The sequence below is a fragment of the Neocloeon triangulifer genome, unplaced genomic scaffold (genome assembly GCF_031216515.1).
Source record: "Neocloeon triangulifer isolate White Clay Creek 2 clone unplaced genomic scaffold, ASM3121651v1 ptg000012l, whole genome shotgun sequence".
NCBI classification, from domain to species: domain Eukaryota; kingdom Metazoa; phylum Arthropoda; class Insecta; order Ephemeroptera; family Baetidae; genus Neocloeon; species Neocloeon triangulifer.
Window position 1 is genome coordinate 8,216,441 of NW_026775554.1, and position 19,526 is coordinate 8,235,966.

A 19,526-nucleotide genomic window follows, 5' to 3' on the forward strand; every position below is an offset into this window, starting at 1 on the left:
CAACGGGTATCAAGGGTCCGCTTAGTAATTTTTATCATTAATTATAATTATGTTTCATCTAAATAATTTAACTTTGGCAATATATCAAATTTTGATAAAACTTATCTCTAACGCTTTCAGACACTATAGATACTTACGTAAGTTTGTAGTTAAAATTTTTAAAACGTAACTGTTCTTTAATGTAATTTTGATAAATTTCTGATTTTTTTTTCATACTTTTTTTGTTTTTTGTTTTGTTTTTTAGCATTAAATTTTTTTTTAAGAATAGTGTATTCATTAAAAAAAATAAGATTTCAGACAAACACCGATTTCAATATATTTCAAATTTTCACACACACTTAAACTTAATGGCACACTCTGCTAACTAAATTAGAGGTCTTTTTAAATGACCTTTTTGTGAAACTTTCAGTACCAATAGGTCATTTTCATGGCCCCGGACGAGTCGTAAGGAGTCTCTAGCACACTGGACTGCCTGACAAGAATCTTCGACTGTCTCGCTATGCTCCTCCTGATGCTCTTGCTTCTTGACCCGAACGGCGTTTCTTCGGTCGCTTCTGTTGGAGACAAGGGTTCGTCAGCATTTACTGCCTCCACGCTGGCGATATTTAATTCGGACAGCTGAACGCTCAAATCTTCGTAAGATCCATGCCTGGATTGGTATTTAGATTTTTATTTTCATTTATAATTCAATTTGTTAAATTCTGCATGTTCAAACAAATATATTAAAATAAAAACTAAAACAAAGAAGTATCAAGAATACAAATTTCACTTTTCATTGTATTCTATTTACTGCATATAATAATCAAATTTTGTATTCTTATATCATCAAGAAAGAGAAATACGCTCTACCTGCTACTTTTATATGGTCTTTTTTATTACTAGCTCTAGCTTAAATATAACTACAAAAGCGGCGATTTTGGAATGGTCTTCCTATACCATCTGGAATAAACAAAAGCAAAACTTTGAGTACTCATGATTTAAAAAATAGCAAAAAAAGACAACAAAAATCTTACTGTGACGCTGGAACGCATCGGAGACAATCGTTCATTGAAAAATCTTTGCCAAACTCTTCTCCCTCTTCGACCGTTTGCGGTAGCTTGGTGTGTAACGTTTCTGGTAACCTCAGACCTGCCAAGCCTCCTATGACTGAAATCACCCCCATCACAACCAAGGGCAGCACCAACATTTCCATCCCCTGATAAAAAATTAATAAATAAAATTATAATTAAAATTAATATTAATTAGAAAATGAGTAAAAAACATACCAAATAGACAATAAAAGGAATCACTATAAGGCCCAGTCCGCTGATGTAAGCACTCGCGCCGATTCCAACCCCTCGCAATTGCGTTGGGTACAGTTCACCAGCGAAAGGGTAGATGATCAAAAATGAGGCGGATATCGTGAATTTGGCAAACAGATACAAAATCAGAGTCAACACAACCGCGTCTGAGTGCAATTAAATTAGATAATAAAATGTGTATAGAATTAAAATTACCTGCTGGCAAAAGTACTGTAATGATACAGGAAATGCCACTCAAAACCATGCAAATGGAAAGCGGCCATCTGCGACCCCATCTGTCCATCACAGCCCAGCAACAAAGATAGCTTGGGATTTCCACCAGGGAAGACAAGAGAAAACTGAGGTAGCGGTCATTTCCTAGCGCTGGGCCGTAGTAACTCAGACCAACGTATACCATTTCATTTGCGAACCTTCAAATGCCAATTTTGTTTTACATGAAAAATTTAATTTTAAAAATAGAACCAATTGAGAGTGATCAAAGTCGTTTTGAGCCGCATGTTAGGCGTTTTGCACAAAGCCGTGACCCCTGGGCCTTTTTCTGCTTTTCTCTCCTCACTGCGGGTTCTTTGCAACATCATATGTTGCTAAAAGTAAAATTTATTCAAGATTTATAGAAAAAAATTATTTCAAATATTATTACAAACCTTTAATTTTTGTTTAAAGGAATCTGGCAGCTCTTTGCCGTTTGTTGCAGCCAGTTTTTCCAATATTAAAGACGCTTCTTCGAGTCTGCCTTTGGCCAGTAACCAGCGTGGAGATTCTGGAAGACATCTGCACCAAATTTTTAGTTTGGAAATTAATCATTTTAGGCTACTAATTTACCGCCAGTAAAAGAAATAAAACAAAAATGGAGCGGATGTTACGAAGGCCATGGCTTTCCAATCTCGAATGAAGTAAGTCACTCCGGCCAAAAGCACCAAGCCCAGAGTGTAGAAAATGCAAGTGAGGACTGTCACGAAGGAGCGGTAGTTGGCGCCGACCAACTCGAGAGCTGATTTATTTTGTTTAACATTTAAATTATGAATTAAATTTGTGTGTAAAGAAAAAACACTGGAACTTCTTTCATGTTGAAAATTTTTTGTAGTAAAAATTCAACATGCAAATAACCATTTATTTTTCTGCCTATTAAAATAAATTTTGATCTCTCACCAATGATGAACGGAATTTGGTAAATGGCAGGAATGGTGAGGCCAACGATGAACCTGCTGCCCGCCCACATCCAAAAACTGGAGGAAAAGGCTGTGATGAGGCCGCCGACGATGAGCACGGCCAGGCAGAGGAAAAACGATTTCTTGCGTCCAATGCCGTCGTTCAAAACGCCAAAACCGTACACGCCGATGGGGCCCCCGGCGTTCAGGGCGGCCAAACCTAACGTGGGGTAAATCGCGTGGTCGCACACCAACTCAAACTGAGTGGCATCATGATTAAAACGTGCAATTTTTTGTACTGTTGATTTAAATTTACGTCCATGACGATTGATGAGCTTATGTCGGACAGGTCATATTCCCATCCCTCAACGCAGGACTCGACGGGCCAGCTTGAATTTGGTACTATGTCCATCAGGGATTGTGACTCAAGCAATGAAGTGAAGTTTACAGCGTAACGAAGGCAACTATCGTCCTGCAAAAATTAAATATAAATTTTTATGCTACTTAATATATATTGATGAAACATTTTTTTTTTAAATCTGTTTACAAACATTTTCGAAAAATTTCAATTAAAATAAATAGATGGTTTACTAAGAATTTTGGAAATGTTCCTAAATTATTCTAATTTAACTGAAAATAGGTCAACTTAATTTTGTCTACCAGTCTACCTTGCTTCATTTGCATTAGCCCCAAAACTACAAAGTTAAATCGTCATTTATTTTATCATCCCCCTGCGCGCCAATAGTCCAAAGCTTACGAAGCCCCACAGGAGCGCAGGTGTAACTGGATTAGCTGATATATAAGCATCTTGACCTACTGGCGGAGAATTAATCATCGCAGCTTTTATCTCCCACGCACCTGGTTTATTTTTGGAAGTACTGCATATTTGTGACAGGTCATAAACAAAACCCTCGTTTTGCACTTTCAGTCAACAAATACATTTGCGGCTTGCGCCCTAGTTAAAAAGTTGGTCTAACCTTTGGCACGCCGACTTCTCTGCGCACGTGCTGTGACACGCCGGGCAGCTCGAGGGCCGGCACCCTGCACCAATGCTCAGGTACCTCGGCCATGAAGAGTTGGTTGAAGGCGCAGAAGCCGCAGGGAATGCACGCCGGCAGACAAATGAACCAAATCAGGATTTTTTGGTATTTCCCGAATTCATCCAGTTGCGGCAACAAATCGTCCAAATCCATGGGCTCCTTTATTGAAATTAAAATAACAAAATGAGCCTTCAATTTAATCAAAGAAATGTTAGCAATAAAAATAAAAATATTTTAAGTGATAAAATTAAAAAAAAAAAAAGTAATAATAATAAACGCTTACGTTAAGATCTCTTTGTTTTTCTTTGTGTAGACGGCGCCTCTCCTCGTTTTGTGCATTATTGGCAGGATGCTGGTGTTGATGAGATGTGCTCGGCTCCTCGTGATGGTCCATGTTAATTTGTGAGTGTTAAAATAAGAGTGATTGGAGTGAGTGAGATCCGCTTGAGGGTCGCTTACATGGCCGCAATAAAAAAGCGCGACGAACCGACTGGGCGACCGCCGCCGATGGGAATGAGCAAATGATACCTTACAAATTGCCGTCGAGTGCGAATATCCAGCGCGGTCACTTCTTTCTTCTCTCATCCCCCACACCACACTCCTCGGAAAACAAACACGCTTGGTCTGTGAAAAGTATTGCGATAAATAAACATTTTTCAATTAAATAAAAGAAGATATCAGTAGATTACGACGCTGAGACTTCAAACCGCATAATTTAATATGCGGTTTTCTATCAGACTTGATCCGAGTCAATAATACGTCTTGCAATATATTATACAATATGTCATATTTTAATATTTGATACGCCGACAAATGCATTTTACATTTGACTGAATTTTGTGCATCATGATTGAAGGAGAAGTCTTTTAATTTAAAAAATATTTATTGATTTAAAACAATTTAGATCCCTTTTATCCTTGACTTGAGCAATTTGAAACATTTCACAATAATTCACGCGTAGCTGCTTCTTTAGAGGCAATCAAAGAATCGAAGACCCCTGGCAAAGGCAGAGTAGGCAATTATCTCGCCGTCCCTGACCGACCGGTTGCATAACCATTCTCGACCCTCGAGTTCGCACGCATGCGCTCTGCCGCGGGCGTCTCGACTGCGAATCCAGCAGCTGCCTCGTTGTTTTTCTCCGCCGCTTGACGAAAAAATCGAGTGAATTTGCCAATATGAGCCGCAGGAAGAAGATTAAGGTACGTGTAAATCCATGTTAAACATCCGATTGACAATTCAGAGGGACGGTCACAGTCATTTTCGCAGTTACTGCTGCGAAACCGGCGATTCTTTACGTCGTCCGGCATCGCATTGTCTAGTTGAAGTCGATGCACCCTGGCCGCAGAACAGATTCTCGAGTTGAGCGAACGATTAAAGCGTGTTTGCTTGTATTAGCCCGTTATAAATCGTCATCTTTAAATTGAAAATAGTTAATCAATCACGTTAAAGCTGAAATTGCTGGAATCTTTATCATTTTATATTTTTTCGTTTCGATAACTGCTGGATGTTTTGTTAAAAAAATTTAACACACTAAAGTGAGGCCCTTTTAATTGAAGTATTTTTCGAATAAATTGAAGGTTTTTTGCACGCATTTTTCTAGTTGGAGTCGGACAATGCTGCCGAAGAAGATGAAGTTGTTGAAAGTCCATCGACCGGCTTGGAAAAAACCAAAGATAAAAAGCCGTCGCTGCTCCACCCCTCCTCTTCCACGGTCAACAGCAGGTGGTACATAATTCGTTCCAAAGAAATTTTTCCCCAAATCGAGAGTGCTAATTTTTTAATTTGATTTAGTGAGAAAAACAAGGAATCTTCCACATCTGGCGAGAGTTCAAATTCAAGCGTCTCAGGAAGCTCGGCTGCAAAAGCTGATGCTAAGGAGGAAACCACAGAACAAAATAATGACCAGCCTGAAAATGAACTTGATGCCCTCAAAGGTTGGTTGAATTTGTACAATTGAGGATTGGATGAATTGATTATTTTCTCAGGTTTGGACGGAGCTGCGTTCCAGAGCAGATTACCCTTTGATAAATTGACTTCGACCGAAGCCGCTTGTTTTCCAGACATTGCCCAAGGGCCTTCGCAGACACAGAAAGTGTTTCTGCACATTCGTAACAGATTAGTAAGAAAAAAACCTAATATAATCAAATTTATCTAAACTTTTGAAATTCTAATAATTATTTTTGTAATTTCAGCTTCAGCTTTGGCTGCAGAATCCGAAACAGCAGCTCATTTCCGACAACTGTGTGGCCCAAGTAGAGAGCCCATACAACAGCGACCCAGCCTTTGTGCTCAGAATTCATGCTTTCCTCGAAAGACACGGTCTCATCAACTTTGGGATGTTCAAGCGAACAAAGGTAGAATTTTAATCCCAAGGTTGCAATTTTTCTGAAAATTAAATTCCAGCCGCTTCCAAGCAAAAAATGTGGCAAAGCCATCGTCATAGGAGCAGGAATTGCTGGCTTGGCTGCAGCTCAGCAAATGCAGCAGTTTGGAATGGAGGTTGTCGTCTTGGAAGCGAGAGTGAGTTTGATTTTTTTTATTTTGAATCTTGGCAATTTCATTTTTGTAAACTTTATTTACTAGGACCGAGTTGGTGGACGCATTGCCACCTTCCGCAAGGGCAACTACATAGCTGATCTCGGAGCCATGGTTGTGACTGGCCTTGGTGGAAACCCAGTCACCGTCCTATCAAAACAAATCTCTATGGAGCTGCACAAAATAAGGCAGAAGTGCCCACTTTACGAGTCCAACGGGAACACGGTGAGATTAAAATTTCTCTGAATTGAATTTACCTTACACTTGGAAACACAAGTAGGTTTACATGGAACTTCTAGCGGTAACTTTATTTTATTTCAAAACCACTGAATTTTTGGGAATTAGTTCGCAAATAGAAACTTTAATAAACACAAAATTTTGGGGTTTGGGGATTTTTTTTTTTTGTTTCCTTCAAATTAAGAACAAAAAGTTTGAGCCCATTCACCAACACTGTAAATAAACCACAGTTCTCGTCGTTGGCGCTTTTGTTGTGCTTCCGACCAGCTTCCTAAGCCAGGGCAGTGATTCAATTTTGAATTTGTAACGAAATTTGTTGGACCACTGCCCTTCTTGACATTCTGCACCAACTAACTGGAGTGTGTGTGTCACCGCTTGACTGCTTTGCCCGCTTGTTGCATGCTCTCTGACTGAAGGCAGGGGGTGTTCAGGTTCCCAAGGACAAGGACGAAATGGTCGAGCGTGAGTTCAACCGGCTGCTCGAGGCCACCAGCTACCTCTCCCACCAGCTCGACTTCAACTACACAGGAGACAAACCGGTCTCACTGGGACAAGCCTTGGAGTGGGTCATTAAGTGAGATAATGTAATTGAAAATTTCATTTTTTGTTATAAAATAAATTTTTTCTCAGATTGCAAGAGAAGAATGTGAAAGAGAAACAGGTGACTCACCTGAAGTCAGTTATTGCTCTTCAAGATAAACTGAAGAGCAATCAACACAGGGTAGGTTTGAAAGGAATTTTGTAGCAATTTATGATTTTATTTTATATATTTTTTTTTCAGATGATCTCGGTCAAAGATAAGATTGAGGAGTTGGGCAAGCAATACAAAGCCTTGGGTGAAAACAAGAACAGAGACATCACTCAGGAGTTTGTCTTGAGGTCAAAACTCAGAGACATGAACAATGAGTGTCGGGTACTTAAAAATGTTTAGATTAAGACTTAAAGATTAACTTTTACGATTGAAGGAATATGATCAACTTCAAGAGCAGCAAAAGGAAATTGAAGAAAAGCTGCAAGAACTTGAGGCATCACCTCCCAGGTTTATTAATTTTTTCTTAATATTTTCTTTTTTAAAACGAGAGCTATTTTCAGTGATGTATACTTATCATCCCGGGACAGACAGATCCTGGACTGGCATTTTGCCAATTTGGAATTCGCGAACGCAACTCCACTTTCAAATCTTTCCCTCAAACATTGGGACCAGGATGATGATTTTGAGTTCACTGGGAGCCATCTCACTGGTAAACTCGGAAATTGATGCTGAATAAATATTTTAATTATTTTGCTCTCAGTTCGTAACGGATATTCTTGTGTCCCTGTTGCTCTCTCTGAGAATCTCGACATCAAGCTGAGCACCGCAGTGCGCCAGATCAGGTACAACCACAATGGAGTGGAAGTGGTTACCAGCAATGCCAGAAACCAGAGCAACCCAATCACCTACAAAGGTAATATTATGTAAAATCTTAATCCAAGTATAAATTTTAATTTTATACAGCTGATGTTGTGCTGTGCACGCTTCCCTTGGGAGTTTTGAAGCAGACGACTCAGCAGCAGCAATCTTCTGCTCTGCCCAACACCGTGCAGTTCCACCCACCCCTGCCTCCGTGGAAGGTGGCCTCCATTCAGAGGCTTGGTTTTGGGAATTTAAATAAGGTAATGTAACGCATTCTATTTTTCAAAAACATATTAACAGAACTCACGTTAGGTGGTGTTGTGCTTTGAACGCGCATTTTGGGACCACAACGCCAATCTTTTTGGCCACGTCGGAAGCACAACCGCCAGCAGGGGTGAACTCTTCCTCTTTTGGAACCTGTACAAGGCTCCTGTCCTTCTCGCCCTGGTGGCTGGAGAGGCCGCTGCTATCATGGAAAATGTTAGTGATGATGTCATAGTTGGACGCTGCATTGCTGTCCTTAAGGGAATATTTGGAAATGCTAATGTTCCACAGGTAAAGATTTTGCTTTTAAATAAAGCATAGGATTATTTCATATTTTAATTTTCAGCCTAAAGAGACGGTTGTGACAAGGTGGAGGGCTGATCCGTGGTCCCGTGGCTCGTACTCATTTGTGGCAGTCGGGTCTTCCGGCAACGACTACGACATTCTGGCAGCCCCTGTCACTCCACCGGCGCCAGCTGGATCTCCATCTAATGGCATTCCCAGATTGTATTTTGCTGGTATGTCTCATTTAATTTTATATTTTTATGCTTTACTTATTATTATTTTCTTTATAAAAAATTTAATTTTGATTCTCAGGAGAGCACACCATAAGAAACTATCCAGCCACGGTGCATGGTGCATTTTTGAGTGGACTTCGCGAAGGTGGTCGAATTTCAGATCAGTTCGTCGGTTGCCCGTACGCACCTCCGCCTGGTGCTGCAACCACCAATGCAACCACTGCCCCAACTGCTACGGCTGCTACCGCCGGCCAGAACTAAAAAGTAGGTCTGTTGGAAACCTTTTTCCTTTTTTATTATTTAAACTTTAAAGTAGAACAAGTAAAATAAATTATGCCCCAAATCATGAAGATTCTTCACCGTTGGAGTAAAAGAAATAAAGCAAAACTAGATAGTAAAAACGGACATTTTTTAATACACATAAAAACCATACTTCACGACTGGTATCAAGGCACTACATAATTAATATTGTAGAAAAAGAAAATTTAAAATACATATTAGACCTACTGCTTTTTCTTTTTGCTGCCATCTGCTTTATCTCCCTTTTTGTCAGCTATTGCTGATTCTTTTCTTCCACAGCAGCACTTTTTGCACAGCAAAAGTGATAATATAACAGGTGCCAACAAAGTAAAGTAAACGTCCCACAAATTGAGCTGGAACCAGCAGAGGTCTGCTGCTGCCGACCTAAGGTGCTTAGCACCCTTGTGTCGCAGAGCGTATTCAGTCCAAAAGATGGCCCTGTCCAAGGGTGACTCCGGCTGGTCCCGATATTGCGCAGATCTCAATCTTGAAGCCTCTGTAATTCTGATAAAAAAAAAAAAAATGATTTTTATTCCTATAAAAATATTATCATTTTACTTTGGATTGTGGAGGGCTTCGTTGAGGGCCCATTGGATGGATTCCTTTGTAACATTATTAAAATCTATGTAAATTCCAAAACCACCAAGTTGGGCCTTCCGCATGTTCAGCTTTTGATCACCAAAAACAGGAATTCCCACTAGAGTGACTCCATGGAAGGCAGCTTCCTGGGCGCTCAGCAAACCACCGTGGGTTACAAAAACCTTCACATTTGGATGAGCTATTTATAAATATAACAATTTTAATTATGCCAACATAAATTATAAAATAATGCTTAGAAATGAAATAAACTTTTTTAACAAACCGAGAATTTCCTGCTGTGGCATCCAAGCTGCCACTTTAACATTTTTAGATTGCCCTGGCACACTGTCCGACTGCCACTTCCACAGAACCTTTTGCGGTAGTTCGGCAAAAGCTTGCACAAACGCCTTAATCCGATCATCTCCCATAAGTTCGCTCTTCAAATTGCTGCCCATGGAAAAATAAATCGCGCCCTCTTTGGCCCCGTCCAGGAAGTCCTTGAATTCCTTTGCGAGTGGTTTGACCTCCCTCGAAACGTGCATCCCTCCAACCTCGATTATGTTGGGCATCAAAGGTCGTGGGTAGTTGAGGGTGAAGTGCTGGTTCACAAGTACCACTGAGGCCGACGCCTCCAACTCTTGAACGCTCGGGGTGTCTAGGCCAAACACCTAAATTATAATTTTTTTTTAACATTATCTTAGATTAGTGTTACAATGTGAAAGGGGCCTGCAATGAGCACACCTTTTTACTTAGAGCTTCCTGGCGCGGCAGGTAGTAAAAGTAATGTCCGAGGTCCCACGTCTTTGTGAATAAAAAGTTGGATAGGCGCTGAGTGAAGGTCATTTTGTGCGTGTACTCGAGCAAAGGGTTGGGGTAATATGATAAAGGAACTGGGTTACCCGACGCGTAATTGTGCCAGTGGAATCCGCCAAAGGGACACACCAAAACCAATGGAGCCTAAAAAATGGTTAAATACATTTTCCATTTTTATGGATTACTATCTTTTCCCAAGTTTGTTGTGTTAGAATACCCTAGAATTATTTTAAATTCCATGACTCTGCATAACTGATAACTTTTTAGGTTCATCGAAATACATTCTCTTAAATTAAAACTAACCTGAAAGTGGTAGGCAAGCCCGTAGATGGCCTCGTTCATGAAAACCTCGGTGATGACCAGGTCGAAACCCCTTTCGTCCTTCAGCAATTGTTTGAAGCGCGACCCTTTGACCACCGCTTCCGTGGCGCCAAGGCCCTTCCCCCACATCACAAAGGACTGCTTATAGATAGGCATTTTCCCCGCGTAAAAAAGATTCTTCCCTGTGGTTTCCTCCATGATTTCCTTCAAGTCGGGCATGATATCGATGTCGGTGTAGTTTGGCCGTTTTTTCTCCTGCGGGAAAGCAGAGACCACGACCATTTCATGACCTCTGGAGGATAACTCTTTGGTCAGAGCGTTCAACACGATCATATGGCTCTTTGAAATGAAGGGAAAAACGGCCAGAATTCGAGCTCCATTGCTTGGGGCTACGTCAAAAGCGGCCAGGGCGGCCAAAAATAATATCAACCAACGCATCTGAAATTTACAAAATAAAGTTTTGTGAATTATTAATATTTATAAGTATATAAAAATTTCAAATCAAATATTTTTTCAAGTAAATGATTAATAGGTTCCTAAAAATACGAAGCAGTTTTCTACGGGTTTTAACATTTATAGGAGTTCTTAATTACTATTGGTGAAGATTTAAGCCCCATAGCGATTAAAAAATTATACATCACCTTGTCAATGACTCGCAGTACATGTGCACAACCACCTGCCTGCGCTTTGATGTTGACAATCACCAGCTCTGCCGGCAGACAACTCTGCGCCTCTTCTTACTTTTCTCCTTGTGCCAGTCGCATCCACATCCACAACATCATATTATTTAATATAGAACATGCGAGACCACAAAGTTCATTGAGAATAAAAATGAGCTCCAGCGTGGCCCAAAGAGGCGTTTCTTATTTTTTATCATGCAGTTCTTGTCTTTCGTGAAGCGAAGAAGGGATCAGTAACTATAAAAAAATACCCAATTTCTGCGTTATCATGTATAATAATAAAAAAAAAAAGTAACCACTGCCAGCCAGAAATGTTCCAAAGTAAGAATCTGAGCGTCGATTTTTTATTTATTGAATTATTATATTTTCATAGTGTTAATATATTACACAGAAATTGGCCTGAAATTTCATTGGAATTATAGATAAATAAAGGATAAGGAAAATAAAATTTACATAGAAATTTTTAATATATGAACACCACAATTCAGCAAACCTTAATAAAGGCACTAAAATTATTATTCAATAGTTAATATATATATATTACTGCTTTTTCTTTTTGCCGCCAGCTGCTTTCTCTCCCTTCTTATCAGTGACTGCAGATTTTTTGCTTCCACAACAGAACTTTTTGCACAGCCATAATAATACAATAAAAGGAGCCAACAAAGTTAGGTAAACGTCCAATAAATGGAGCTGGAACCAGTAAAGATCCGCTGCCGCTGGTCGGAGGTGTTTTGCACCCTTGTGCCGCAGGGCGTATTCAGTCCAAAAGATGGCCCTGTCCAAGGGCGACTCTGGCTGGTCCCGATATTGCGCAGATCTCAGTCTTGATGCCTCTTTTACCCTGTAATTTTTTGTTTAGATATTTTATCAAACGTAATTATTTGAAATTTACTTTGGATTGTGCAAAGCCTCGTTCAGTGCCCATCCTACAGATTCTGCCGTAACATTGTCGAAGTCGATGTAAATTCCATAACCCCCCAGTTGGGCTTTCCGCATATTGAGCATTTGGTCGCCGAAAACGGGAATTCCTACAAGAGTAACTCCATGGAAAGCAGCTTCTTGGGCGCTCAGCAAACCTCCGTGCGTTATGAAAACTTGAACATTTGGATGAGCTAGAATTAAGATTTAATAAATTAATATTTAATAAAAAAAAAAAATTGAAAAAAATACGACACTGACCAAGAATTTCCTGCTGCGGCATCCAAGCTGCCACTTTGACATTTTTAGATTGCCCTGGCACACTGTCCGACTCCCACTTCCACAAAACTCTCTGTGGAATTTTGGAAAAGGCTTGCACAAATGCCTTAATCCGATCATCTCCCATAAGTTCGCTCTTCAAATTGCTGCCCATGGAAAAATAAATCGCGCCCTCTTTAGCCCCGTCCAGGAAGTCCTTGAACTCTTTTGCGAGTGGCTTGACCTCCCTCGAAACGTGCATCCCTCCGACCTCGATTATGTTGGGCATCAAAGGTCGCGGGTAGTTGAGGGTGAAATGCTGGTTCACAAGGACCACAGAGGCCGACGCCTCCAACTCTTGAACGCTCGGGGTGTCTGGACCAAACACCTGTGTTTTTAAAACATTTTTCATTTAAAAAAATTTTAAATTTCCAATTTTTTTAATTTGACTATCGGCAGGTATGACGGAATGTGTGATAAGACGGGCTTAAAATACTCAGTGCAATCAGCTCACCTTTTTACTTATGGCTTCCTGGCGCGGCAGATAGAAGAAGTAATGTCCAAGGTCCCACGCCGTTGTGAATACGAAGTTAGATAGGCGCTGAGTGAAGGTCATCCTGTCCGTGTACTCAAGCATAGGGTTGGGATAGTACGACATGGGAATCGGGTTGCCGGACGCGTAATTGTGCCAGTGGAAGCCGCCAAAGGGACACACCAAAACCAATGGAGCCTAAGTAATTTTAAGATTTTTTAAAAAAAAAAATTAGACCAGAATAAAGAAGATCAACAAATTAAATAAATTATTAACCTGTAAGTCTTTAAGTATTAAGTAAAAATTTTCTTCAAATCAAGCAGAAAGTTTTTACTAAAATTGTGTATCACTGCCGAAACTAACTGCATGTGTTGGATACATTAAAGTTAAAATGTTTCAACTTTCAATATTTCAAATAAATCTTGAATTTTATATATACTCTTTGCTTATTTCAATTCTCAAGTAAAAAAAATTAATGATTTTATTTTTATATCACGACCATAATTAATTCAATATCCATTGGGAATAAAATTAACTATAACCTTGAAATGGTGAGAAAGCCCGTAGATGGCCTCGTTCATGAAAACTTCAGCAATGATCAAGTCAAAGCCCTTTTTGTCCTCAAGCACCCGCTTGAAGCTCGACCCGGTGGCAACCGCTTCGGTAGTGCCCAAGCCCATTCCCCACATCATGAAGGACTGCTGGTAAATGGGCATTTTTCCCATAAAAAAGAGATTTTTCCCAGTAGCCCTTTGCATGATTTCTTGTAGATCGGGCATGATGTCGATGTCGGTGTAGTTGGGAAGTTTTTTATCCTGCGGGAAAGCGGAGAGCACGACCATCTCGTGACCTCTGGAGGACAATTCGTTGGTCAGCGCCTTCAGGACGAGTATGTGGCTTTTGGAGAAAAAAGGAAAGACGGCCAGAATTCGCGCCCCCCTGCTGGGTACTACGTCGAAAGCGGCCAGGGCGGCCAAAACTATTATCAACCAACGCATCTGAAAGCGAAATTAAAAAATATTTTTGAAATAAACATGTATTTAATAATTTTTTAGTTATTTAAAGCTATTTTTATATTACTATTTTCAGGCAAATATTTGCTATCGTTTGGGAGAACAAATAATTTTGTTATTTCCAAGAAATATACTGGCGCGTATCCTTGAACTTGAGAAACAAACATTTCCATATTTCTTATCTTTTGTGTTTCACGTTTCACTCTCCATTTACTCTACAACTGGTCGCATGCAGTTGCAGTCTCAACGAAAACAATGCATAATTATACAATTTGCAGTAAAATCATGCAAAGATTTAATATTCAAAATTTATCTCAATTTCTATTTCTCATGAATTGTTTAAATTAAAAATATATAATCGTTTATTCTTCTCTATTACATAAGACATTTATGTTGATTGTTAAATAATAAATTCTTTAAGTCATAATTATGTAACAAATATGTAAATATCACTAAAATATTTAATATACTTAATCTTAATCATCCCTTAATTTAATAAATAATTCACAAAATATAGTAAATTGCAGATGATCATAAATAATTATACTTAAATACAATATAATTCGCATAGAAATAATACTGAACAGCTAGGCATCTGAAACGAATATCTGCGTGAATAAATTTCATTCACAATATATCTTATTAATGAGAGCTTGCTTTGCGGTGCGGATCATTGGCACCGCAGATCGCGTGGAGAATTCTCACCTTGGCACACGTGAGCACAGCCACCTGCTCTCGTCCAGAAGTGGTTCAAACCAAACGATCACTAGCGCGGCCGGCAAACTACTAACTGCCTCCTCTTGTTGCCGGTTGCATCCTTGATAAATTTATATGCGGGAGCACCAAGTTGATACATAAAAGAGCAAAAAGGAAGGTCCCGAAGCGGCGTTGCTGAGTCACGTGGTTCTCGTCATTAGTGCAGGCAAGAAGAGGCCAGTGCTCTCCAAGAGTTGGAATGTAGGCAAAGAGAGACTGGTTGTGATAAATGAGCACCAAAAGCGACTTGGCAACACTGCCAATTTATAGATAACTATAAATTAAGATTTAAAAATTAAATTTTGTAAAAATTCAGCGCACATCAATTTTATATTGTATGATTTATTGGCTTATACAAATATTTTAAATTCTATTATATAATTAAGAATTAACATTTCTGCTCGCAAATAAGGTCAAGAACGTTAAATTGCGTTTATAAAATCTAATGATTTAATTTAAGGGAGAAATTGAAAAATAAAACTATTAAATTTAAGTTTTAAAGAAGGTAAAACAAGACCATACTATATTATAATTATTTTTGTGAGTTAATGATGAATCTAAATTCCCATATATTTTTTTTTTGAAATGTTTAGATAAGATTCAATGAAATTCAAAATAAATTTTTTTAATAAAACTTCCTATACGTGGTGGTTGTTTCCAAACTTACTGATTGTGAGAGTAATCCACACGGTTTCTTTTTCCTAAGGCAATTAAATAAAGAAAACGAGCGGATTACTCAGAGGAGGAATAAAAATTATTATTCTCCAATTAACTAAAATTCAAAATCTCAGAGATAATTTACTAAAAACAATGAATAAATTTACGAAATTTACTTATTATAATAATGCAAATTATTAAACCGGCATTTTCGTCAAACGAGAATGTCTTCAACGCTACATGAAACTCACAATCACTACGTCAAACAGAATGAGTGACATTATTTATGTTTGCTTTTCCAAGGCGGGCGGAGGAAGTATACGCAAGAAGTCTAAAAATAGCAAAACAAAACTTGTTAAAATCGTAAATATGAGAAAAAAATATCAAGTAAAATGTCAAAAGCAGACGAATGGTGGGGAACCTGGCAAAAATATATAATGGGCACGCGGAAGCAATTGGGGTTAGTTTGCAGAAAATCGTGCTCAGCCCAGAAGACTAGGTTGGCTTGCCCGTCACTCGCAAGTAAGCTGCAATTTATCTAATTGATTCAATAGACTCAGTAAACTTATTTCAGTGAATGAGATAAATTCGTCAGACGTGCAGAACCTCACTTTAGACTTAATCAATGAGCAAATCAAGGAGATTAATTTCATCCTCGATGAATTTTACTTAATATCATTGGCAATTTTCATCAGCCGTAAGACAAAAATCCCAAATGTTGTAAAATGTTGAAAAACAATTTTGAATTTTAGTTATGCAAATTGGCTTTGGCTATTTGGAGGTGGGCTCGGTTCGAGCCAAAAATGCAACCTCAGTTATGATGAAAAACATGATGGACTCTTGTAAGGAAATTTTTCACTTCCGAAATGTTTAAAATTTTCAACGCACTCCTTTATTTATTGTCAGTTCTTTGTGGCACCGTTTATTGGCTCTTCGGCTTCACCCTGGCGTTTGGCACTGGTTCGTCCTTTGCCGGTCTCTACCCTTACGTCGCTGGCTACAAGTTGCAAGAAAACAAGATGTTTGCCAAGTGGTTTTTTGAACTCTCCTACGCCAGCACGCCGTCCACAATTGTGTCCGGCGCCGTCGCCGAGCGTTGCAGCTTCATCGCCTACCTAATCTACAGCTCGCTAATTTCTTGTAATTATTTTATCAATTTGATTCACAAATCTTTCAATTCTTTTTATAACAGGTGTCGTTTATCCCATCGTTTGTCACTGGGCGTGGACACCTGAGGGTTGGCTCAAAGTTATGGGCTTCGAGGACTTCTGCGGGAGCGCCGTGGTGCACCTCGTCGGAGGAAGTTGCGCCATAGTCGCGGCCATTCTTCTCGAGCCGCGCTACAACCGCTTCAGTAAGAAGAACGAATTCGATCCTGATGAAAATTTTGAAGGACACAACACGCCGGTATGTCTTACTTCAGATTGAGAAATTTTTGTTTGGAAAAATGTGAGCGAAAGTTTCAAGGAGTTATTTAAAGATAAACGTGATTGACACATCTTGACGCACTGCACTGCGTACTTCAACGCCCTTGGTGGTCAACTGTCGGTCATTTGATTACGCAAGTAGGCGGAGTGTTCTTGAATTGCCATGTCACATTTGTCACTAAAAGCAAAGAGTAAAAAAAAAATAACAATTTTAATAATAATCGAAACAAAAAAAGACCAAAATTTGAACTTCTATATTCACTTAAAAAAATACTGCAAAACTTTTTTATCATTCAGTGACCGATTTTTTTTTTTTCAAAATTTCTCAGGTGAGTGCCCTGGGTGCTATGTTGCTGTTCACCAACTTCCTGGCTTTCAACGCTGCCTCCGTTTTGCACATTTCGCAGCCTGGAGATGCGGAACTAGTGGCCAAAATCATCATCGTCTCTCTACTGAGTGCGTGCGGGTGCGCCACCAGTTGCCTATTTCTCAGCAAGGCAGGCGCTTTCAACACAACTGCATTCAAAGGCCACGGCTACTGGAGCTTTGGACACGTTGCCAACTGCGGGCTAATGGGATTGGTAAACGAATTAATTTTTTGATCTCCGTCAGTTTTTAAGGGAGCAAAGGAGATGTTCAATGATCATTATTTTCAGTTTTTTTGCAACGGCTTAAACCGATATTTCCACATTTCAAGCAATAAATTAAAGTAAATTTATATATATATATATATATATATATATATATATATATATATATATATATATATATATATATATATTTTTTTAAATTAAAGGTTATTAGCTGTGCCAGCGCAGACCAAATCGAGCTTTGGGCATCGTTTATTTTGGGAGCAATGGGCGCTCCTATTTACGTTGGTTTCCACCACCTCACCAGGAAGCTGAAAGGTAAAAATATTTAAGCAATGATCTTTTTAGAGGAACTTGATTAAAAATAAAAAAAATAAAAAAAATTTCATCGTAAAGTAATGGAAATCTCGACAGATCTTTGTGTAAAGATTGAAAATTTTTGTTTATTATATATCACGTTAATAATTAATGGAAATATTTAAGTTTTTTTTTCGGAAGAAACTAGCAACCCCTAATAAGATCAAACAATTGAAAAATTGAGCTCCTGTCAATAAAACAAATATCTAGAGCTTTAAATATTACACAATTCTGGTTTGAATGTTTGAAGATTTTTTGAACCCTTTAATTAAATATTTTCCCTTCTGCAAATGTAGTGGACGACCCCATCAATGTCATTCCTGTGCATTTCGGTGGCGGCCTTTGGGGTGTTTTGGCCAGTCCGTTGCTGAAAAACAACGCCCTGCCTGGTTTGAACGGCACGCAGGCGGGCATCTACCTGGGTTATAACATCATCGGTGCCATCTCCATCATGGCCTGGTCCATGGGGTGCAGTTTCATTATCTTTTTCCCGCTCAAGATGCTGCGTCTCTTCCGCTCCACGGAGCAGGAGGAGATCATGGGCATGGACCTGGCCAAACACAACGAGCCCGCCTACAGGTTCACCCTGAGGGACATTGACCTCGGCGAGTACAAAAATTTATGTAAGTTGCAATCAAGTTATACACATCAAGGGTTTCTATTTGAATTTTATCATGCAGTTACTACAAATGGCTCGATGACCCCAACGGTGTCGTCGGAAATGTTTAATTTCAGCGGGCGAATTCCCTTCAATAGACAAGAGTCGCAAAATCTTCCAATAGTTGCGTGACGGAGAATCAATGATTTTTGCACTAAATTCGCCCTCATCACAAGTGTAGCCAAATTAAGCCAGTTTTAGGCATATATTTCACTAGTTTATTCATGAATGTGTTAAAGAAGTTTTCCACAAACTAGAACCGGAGTAGTTTCAAAATGCATTGTTAAATAAATATGTTTCATAATAAGATTATGATTATGAATAACCATTTTTAAATTAATTTTTGAATGCTATGTATTCTTATAATTAATTGTTAGTAAATGGAATGAAAAAATAAAGACGTTTTAAATAATTTCAAATATTTCCTTTCAGTTTTGTCAAGAGATTTGTTTCATATTAAGTTGATATAGTTAAATCAGGGCTTGTGTTGCCGATTGTCACCATTAATTAAGTTTCGTCGTATTTTTTTAATGTAGACTCAAATTTTGGTCAAAATTGATCGGGCCATTTCTTAGCAGAAGACGCTCCTTAACATTAGAAATTATACAATATTATTAAAATGAAGCAAAAAAAAAATAAATAAAATAAAAAACTAATTGCATATTATTACAAGAACCAAAAGATGTGTACGTTGAAATTAAATACCGTTTATTGAAAATATAATTCTTTGAAGTATCTTTTTTCATTTTTAAAACCTTTCTTTTAATAGAATGGAAGAAATTCACAGTTTTTTTACATCGCAAAACACTTTTAGCAAGCGCGAGTGTTCAATTTTCTGGCAAGATGTGCAATATTTTTAATCCCTGGCAGAAAATTCAACGTAAAATAGACGCACAGCAAAAAAATATTGATCAACAGACCTCCGCAGGCCACTCAAAATGTGATATTAGTTGTGCCAAAAATTATTTGTGCATTAGTCATTAAACAAGCTTATTCTTATCGCTTAAAATGTCATTTAAGAAACGTCGTAGAAAATTAAAGGTGACACTGCAGAACCTCGAGGGGCGCGCTCTTGAGTGAAGATAGTGACTAAAATCCGATCTGCAAGACTATCGACAGCGTCCCGCGGTGCCGAAATAAACGCTTTTATCCCCACGCCAAACATACACTTCAATGTCAAAATAAGTGAAATAAATAGGACCCAGTTCAGGCGCAAACCCTCCAGTTACCC

The 19,526-nt window shown here is 38.8% G+C and overlaps 5 protein-coding genes across 7 annotated transcripts; 2 read left to right on the top strand and 3 right to left on the bottom strand.

Moving 5' to 3' along the window:
- Positions 1–328: 328 nt before the first annotated feature.
- LOC132197340 (carcinine transporter) lies at positions 329–4,062 on the bottom strand. 2 transcript variants are annotated; one of them, XR_009441844.1, is made up of 12 exons: positions 3,773–4,062; positions 3,427–3,648; positions 2,766–2,921; positions 2,451–2,709; positions 2,124–2,292; positions 1,946–2,072; positions 1,764–1,885; positions 1,497–1,711; positions 1,266–1,447; positions 1,014–1,195; positions 850–939; positions 531–649 (listed from the first exon to the last, which is right to left on the bottom strand). XR_009441844.1 is itself a non-coding variant. In XM_059620576.1 (11 exons), the coding sequence occupies exons 1-11, from the start codon at positions 3,881–3,883 to the stop codon at positions 406–408; spliced, it is 1,989 nt and encodes a 662-aa protein (XP_059476559.1). In that variant the 5' UTR covers positions 3,884–4,062; the 3' UTR covers positions 329–405. The 2 variants fall into 2 exon arrangements, 1 of the variants encoding a protein (XP_059476559.1); XM_059620576.1 differs by lacking the exon at positions 850–939 and having other exon boundaries at positions 329–649.
- A 519-nt stretch (positions 4,063–4,581) lies between these two features.
- LOC132197424 (lysine-specific histone demethylase 1A) lies at positions 4,582–8,848 on the top strand. Of its 2 annotated transcripts, none has more exons than XM_059620713.1 (17): positions 4,582–4,688; positions 5,090–5,214; positions 5,281–5,423; positions 5,475–5,608; positions 5,682–5,843; positions 5,893–6,009; positions 6,073–6,249; positions 6,678–6,835; positions 6,892–6,982; positions 7,043–7,174; positions 7,227–7,300; positions 7,354–7,502; positions 7,554–7,706; positions 7,757–7,914; positions 7,967–8,209; positions 8,265–8,436; positions 8,516–8,848. In XM_059620713.1, the coding sequence occupies exons 1-17, from the start codon at positions 4,665–4,667 to the stop codon at positions 8,695–8,697; spliced, it is 2,394 nt and encodes a 797-aa protein (XP_059476696.1). In that variant the 5' UTR covers positions 4,582–4,664; the 3' UTR covers positions 8,698–8,848. The 2 variants fall into 2 exon arrangements, with proteins under 2 accessions (XP_059476696.1, XP_059476697.1); XM_059620714.1 differs by having other exon boundaries at positions 6,693–6,835.
- LOC132198443 (UDP-glycosyltransferase UGT5-like) lies at positions 8,829–11,066 on the bottom strand. Its single transcript, XM_059622502.1, has 6 exons — positions 11,043–11,066; positions 10,432–10,887; positions 10,057–10,272; positions 9,599–9,983; positions 9,295–9,514; positions 8,829–9,240 (listed from the first exon to the last, which is right to left on the bottom strand). The coding sequence occupies exons 1-6, from the start codon at positions 11,064–11,066 to the stop codon at positions 8,940–8,942; spliced, it is 1,602 nt and encodes a 533-aa protein (XP_059478485.1). The 3' UTR covers positions 8,829–8,939.
- A 511-nt stretch (positions 11,067–11,577) lies between these two features.
- On the bottom strand, positions 11,578–14,705 carry LOC132196843 (UDP-glycosyltransferase UGT5-like). The gene is made up of 6 exons (XM_059619756.1): positions 14,556–14,705; positions 13,380–13,835; positions 12,820–13,035; positions 12,309–12,693; positions 12,022–12,241; positions 11,578–11,970 (listed from the first exon to the last, which is right to left on the bottom strand). The coding sequence occupies exons 2-6, from the start codon at positions 13,833–13,835 to the stop codon at positions 11,670–11,672; spliced, it is 1,578 nt and encodes a 525-aa protein (XP_059475739.1). The 5' UTR covers positions 14,556–14,705; the 3' UTR covers positions 11,578–11,669.
- Positions 14,706–15,638: 933 nt separating this feature from the next.
- LOC132197083 (putative ammonium transporter 1) lies at positions 15,639–18,938 on the top strand. Its single transcript, XM_059620136.1, has 9 exons — positions 15,639–15,785; positions 15,838–15,960; positions 16,016–16,105; positions 16,170–16,403; positions 16,456–16,670; positions 17,020–17,271; positions 17,487–17,598; positions 17,934–18,260; positions 18,318–18,938. Exons 1-9 carry the CDS (start codon positions 15,656–15,658, stop codon positions 18,425–18,427), a joined length of 1,593 nt encoding a protein of 530 aa, XP_059476119.1. The 5' UTR covers positions 15,639–15,655; the 3' UTR covers positions 18,428–18,938.
- The last annotated feature ends 588 nt before the right edge of the window (positions 18,939–19,526 follow it).

Bases quoted from the DNA above. Each gene is read 5' to 3' on its own strand.
- LOC132197340 (XM_059620576.1), bottom strand. From the start codon at position 3,883: ATGGACCATCACGAGGAGCCGAGCACATCTCATCAACACCAGCATCCT. The intron at 1,712-1,763 runs GTTCTATTTTTA...TGGCATTTGAAG, and splicing joins ACTTTGATCACTCTCAATTG to GTTCGCAAATGAAATGGTAT. The intron at 1,448-1,496 runs GTAATTTTAATT...AATTGCACTCAG, and splicing joins TACAGTACTTTTGCCAGCAG to ACGCGGTTGTGTTGACTCTG.
- LOC132197424 (XM_059620713.1), top strand. From the start codon at position 4,665: ATGAGCCGCAGGAAGAAGATTAAG. The intron at 5,215-5,280 runs GTACATAATTCG...AATTTGATTTAG, and splicing joins TCCACGGTCAACAGCAGGTG to TGAGAAAAACAAGGAATCTT. The intron at 7,915-7,966 runs GTAATGTAACGC...AACTCACGTTAG, and splicing joins GTTTTGGGAATTTAAATAAG to GTGGTGTTGTGCTTTGAACG.
- LOC132198443 (XM_059622502.1), bottom strand. From the start codon at position 11,066: ATGGGGCTTAAATCTTCACCAATA. The intron at 10,273-10,431 runs GTTAGTTTTAAT...ACCATTTTTTAG, and splicing joins GGCTTGCCTACCACTTTCAG to GCTCCATTGGTTTTGGTGTG. The intron at 9,984-10,056 runs GTGTGCTCATTG...ATTATAATTTAG, and splicing joins AGGAAGCTCTAAGTAAAAAG to GTGTTTGGCCTAGACACCCC.
- LOC132196843 (XM_059619756.1), bottom strand. From the start codon at position 13,835: ATGCGTTGGTTGATAATAGTTTTGGCCGCCCTGGCCGCTTTCGACGTA. The intron at 12,694-12,819 runs GTGAGCTGATTG...TTAAAAACACAG, and splicing joins AGGAAGCCATAAGTAAAAAG to GTGTTTGGTCCAGACACCCC. The intron at 12,242-12,308 runs GTCAGTGTCGTA...TCTTAATTCTAG, and splicing joins GCCGCAGCAGGAAATTCTTG to CTCATCCAAATGTTCAAGTT.
- LOC132197083 (XM_059620136.1), top strand. From the start codon at position 15,656: ATGTCAAAAGCAGACGAATGGTGGGGAACCTGGCAAAAATATATAATG. The intron at 16,671-17,019 runs GTATGTCTTACT...AAAATTTCTCAG, and splicing joins TTGAAGGACACAACACGCCG to GTGAGTGCCCTGGGTGCTAT. The intron at 17,599-17,933 runs GTAAAAATATTT...CTGCAAATGTAG, and splicing joins CCTCACCAGGAAGCTGAAAG to TGGACGACCCCATCAATGTC.